This window comes from Pogoniulus pusillus, chromosome 4 (genome assembly GCF_015220805.1).
Source record: "Pogoniulus pusillus isolate bPogPus1 chromosome 4, bPogPus1.pri, whole genome shotgun sequence".
NCBI lineage: Eukaryota > Metazoa > Chordata > Aves > Piciformes > Lybiidae > Pogoniulus > Pogoniulus pusillus.
The window spans coordinates 1,230,175-1,234,068 of record NC_087267.1 but is presented as its reverse complement, the minus strand read 5'-3'; the positions used below and the strand labels follow the sequence as shown (position 1 = coordinate 1,234,068).

Below are 3,894 nucleotides of genomic sequence, written 5' to 3'. Positions count from 1 at the left end.
GGGGGGGGGGGGGGGGGGGGGCGGAATTCTACGGTAATTCCCTCATAGGGATTGCTGGCGTCCTTCCCGTTGCATCGTGTGATGGGAAATGGGGACAGAGGACAAGGAATGCCTCTGTAGGATATGTCAGCGGTTTGTGTGTACCCACTGCCTCTCTGTCCATACCAAAACTGCAAAGTCACAGATTTAGTTTAAACTGAGGAGATACGGCAGTCAGTTCTGGGGAGGTCGTTTATCAGAGAAGCGCCCAGCTCAAAGCTCTCTGAAGGAGCGGTGCGGAGCAAATTGTCTCCTGGGGACTGGAAGGGGTTTGCCCAGACAGCCCCCGGCAGGGGATGTGGTGGGATATGCTAATAAAGACTGGCCGTTGCGGACCAGCCTCCCTTTACACGTGTATATAAGGGCCCCAAGCATCAGCCAAAGGACACTTCATCTCACCTCGCTAATTACTGGGGAAATCGCCCCAGAGCGCTGCGGGGCGCTTCGCCGAGCGCTGGTGGCTGCACTGACGCCTCCACTACAGGGATGGAGGTGATGGACAGCTGCCAGTTCTCTCCGTCCGACCTCTTCTACGACAGCTCCTGCCTCTCCTCCCCGGAGGGAGAGTTCCCCGAGGATTTTGAGCCCAGGGATCTGCCTCCTTTCGGAGCCCCCCAGCCCCCCGAGCCTGCCTGCTCCGAGGAAGAGGAGCATGTCCGAGTTCCCACCGGCCACCATCAGGCCGGCCACTGCCTCGTGTGGGCTTGCAAAGCCTGCAAGAGAAAATCAACCACAATGGACCGTCGAAAGGCAGCCACCATGAGGGAGAGGAGGAGGCTGAAGAAAGTGAACCAGGCTTTTGAGACCCTAAAGAGATGCACCACTGCCAACCCAAACCAAAGACTCCCCAAAGTAGAGATCTTGAGAAACGCCATCAGATACATCGAGAGCCTCCAGGACCTCTTGAGGGAACAGGTAGAAAACTACTATCACCTGCCAGGACAGAGCTGCTCTGAACCGACCAGCCCCACTTCCAGCTGCTCAGATGGGATGGTAAGAGAAGGGCAGAAGTGATGGGGTTCTGGGGACTCCAGGAAGGCCCGCGGTCAGGTCCACCTCGGCCCGGCGCCGTGGGACCGGTGCCATGGGTGTGGGATGGGCCGAAAACAGCCCGACATCGGGGAAAGGCCAACGTTTTCCTTTAAAACGGACTCTCCTTGTCACCTTTAGCGCTGAGTGTGCACATTGCCTTTCCGGGAATGCATGGGGAAAGGGTAACGCTGCCAAACGGCACCCAGCAAGCACATTAGCCCTCGGGGGCTCGCGTTCCCACCCCTTCAGCGTAGTGCGGTGCAGCAGAGGGTTAGGTGTGAAGCGGGGGTGGAGGGGAGATGGGGAAGGTGCTGCGCAGCGCCAGCCTGGCTGGGCAGTCTCTGCCCGCCGCGTCGCGGCTCCCTCCTTGCTGGGCTTTAAGACCCTTTCCGTCTGGGGAGAAAGTTCCACTAGCCCCGAGATGGGAATGGCCAAGCCTACACACTCGCCCCTCGCTGTCTTCCAGGCCGACTGCAGCAGTCCTGTCTGGTCGGCGAGAGGCAGCAGCTTCGACGCCGTTTACTGCTCTGACATAGCCCACGGTAAGCCCGATCCGCCAGCAGCCCAGGGCCAGGGGGTGGAGGCGGGGTCCGAGAGGGGCGCCCTGCTCTCCTGGGCACCCGGGGGATGCAGCTCAGGGCCTCACTGTAACGCGCTGCCGTCTTTGCCCCCGTCCGTCCCCTCCCCGACCGTAGGGTATGCCACCGAGCAGAGCAGCGCCCTGTCCAGCCTGGACTGCCTCTCAAGCATCGTGGACCGCCTCTCTCCGGCGGAGGAGCCGGGGTTGTCCTGTCGCGACGCCGACTCCCTCTCGCCCAGCGCTAGCACCGACTCGGGTCCGGGGACGCCCGGGACACCGCCTCTCCGACGGACCTACCAGGCGCTATGAGGGGCCCGAGGGAATCAGCATCTCACGCCTGCCGCCCCCTCCGGGGCTGCTGTGCTCCCGCCGGGGCCGCCGTGCTGCCGCCGGGGCTGCCTTCCTCGCTCAGCCGCGTCCTGTAAAGGCTTCTCGGAGCGAGAGGGGCGGCCCCAGTGCCGCTTGTCCCGCCACTGTCCTCCAGGGCTGAGGGCAAAGCCGCCCGTCTGGCCCCGGCCCGGGCTCCCCCGCCCCGGCCCAGGGCAGACAGACCCTGGGGCTCCGCAGGCGCGCTCCCCTGGAAACCCCGCTGCAAATAAAGCGTGCTGTGAGAGAGCTCTCTGGCCTGCTGGTTCTTTAAGGGCATTCCCTGGGACTGCGAAGGGTGGCGGCTGCCGGCTGTCCGCCAGCACCCGTGCTCAGCCGCAGCCCAGGCGTGGGCACTCCTGACTCCTGCCTGCATGAGGACCTGCCTCGTCATGGCCTTCTTCGGAGCGTCTTGCTGCGCTGGGGTCTGCGAGCTTGTTCCTCCCATCACCAGCAGGTGTTACCCTGCCAGCTCATGAAAGAGCAAAAATGTAGAGGGTCAAATCTCCCTTCATTCCTCTCCTGCTGTGGGAAGAGTTTCCTCTGTTTTCTGCAAAAGTGAAATATTTTGCAGCGATCTTCTTTGCCCGTCCCTGCTTTTCACCCCAGCAAGGCCTTTGTTTCTTTCCCTGAGTATGAAGGCTGAACACATATTCTGGGATGTGGTCCTAAATTTGCGTGGTGGCTCCTCTGAAAAGAGCCTGCATGCTCTAGCTCTGATATCCTGCCGGGGAACTTTACTCTGTCACTCTCAGTGTTCTGGTGAAACAAGTTCATTAAAATTAGGAAGAACGAACCACAAGCATCTGTTTCACAGTCCACGAGGTGCATGCCACAACATTCATTAGGCAATATGGATCTATTTGCTCCTAATGACTCACCAAGCTGGATGAAAGTTCATTACTCTTATTTACACGGGTCTAGAAGTAGCTGAGTCAGGCCTTCAGGATTTTTGGAGTTAGCAAGTATTTGTTTCTGGGTGCTAAATCTTAGTCTTTCTACCACAATAAGTTCCCACCTCTTTGCACTGCTTTAGTTGTAATCCAAAACTTTTCTATCCCTCTCCTCCCCTAAAAAGGACAGAGGTGAGATGGAGAGACAGGGTCCTTCACTGCATCCAGAAGTGTCTGCTGCGTTAAACGCTCTGACTGGAAAGGAATATACACCTCACTGGCATGGAACAAGGATGTATTTGTCACTTGTGTTTATGTTGCTAGCACTGGGTGGCCAAGGGACCTGGAAGTGGTATTTCACCTCTGATAAATCTTTCACTTGAACCCCGACCAAGCTTCGTCACGTCACCAAAAGTTACCACCTGCTGCTATTTGGCAGCATCTATGAATCGTGGACGAAGGAAACCTACTCTAGGCATGGCCCCATCCTTGCAGCACACTGAGGGGCCACAAAGGGCTGCAGGGATATTGAGGTGGCACCTACCTGCACTGGCTGCTCACCTGTCTGGGCAGCAGACAGCTAGCTCGCTCCTGTGCAGCCACCTCCTTCATAATCACCTGCTGCCCTTGCTGTGTGACTCTGAGGTGTTTTCTTTCCCACAGCATAATTCATCAGCAGGATTTTCCTGAGTGGTCTGTGCATACAGATACGTCCCAAGTGATCACTGAGTAGAAACAGTGGTTTGAAAATCCTGACCACGCAGAAGTATGAACAAGAGATTTGCATACTCTCGTCATTACAGGTGCTTCAGGAGTATACAGGAGCCTTAGCACAAAGACACACTTTCTGGGTAACAGGTGAGCACCTCCTGAGCCTTCTTTCTGTTCCTAAAAGTCTCTATGAAGGGCTGTGAATACCCCTGGTTTTGTTAATGATTTCTCACATGTTGCTGTAGTGCTCACTCCTCACCACTGAAGTACCTT

At 57.3% G+C, this 3,894-nt stretch overlaps 1 protein-coding gene across 1 annotated transcript; it reads left to right on the top strand.

Annotated features, from left to right (window-relative positions):
* The first annotated feature begins 525 nt into the window (after positions 1-525).
* Positions 526-2,234, top strand: MYF5 (myogenic factor 5). Its single transcript, XM_064142876.1, has 3 exons — positions 526-1,032; positions 1,538-1,613; positions 1,767-2,234. The coding sequence occupies exons 1-3, from the start codon at positions 526-528 to the stop codon at positions 1,958-1,960; spliced, it is 777 nt and encodes a 258-aa protein (XP_063998946.1). The 3' UTR covers positions 1,961-2,234.
* The last annotated feature ends 1,660 nt before the right edge of the window (positions 2,235-3,894 follow it).

Coding starts and splice junctions, on each gene's coding strand:
- MYF5 (XM_064142876.1), top strand. CDS start 526: ATGGAGGTGATGGACAGCTGCCAGTTCTCTCCGTCCGACCTCTTCTAC. Junction 1,033..1,537: donor CCAGCTGCTCAGATGGGATG/GTAAGAGAAGGG, acceptor GCTGTCTTCCAG/GCCGACTGCAGCAGTCCTGT. Junction 1,614..1,766: donor CTGCTCTGACATAGCCCACG/GTAAGCCCGATC, acceptor CCCCGACCGTAG/GGTATGCCACCGAGCAGAGC.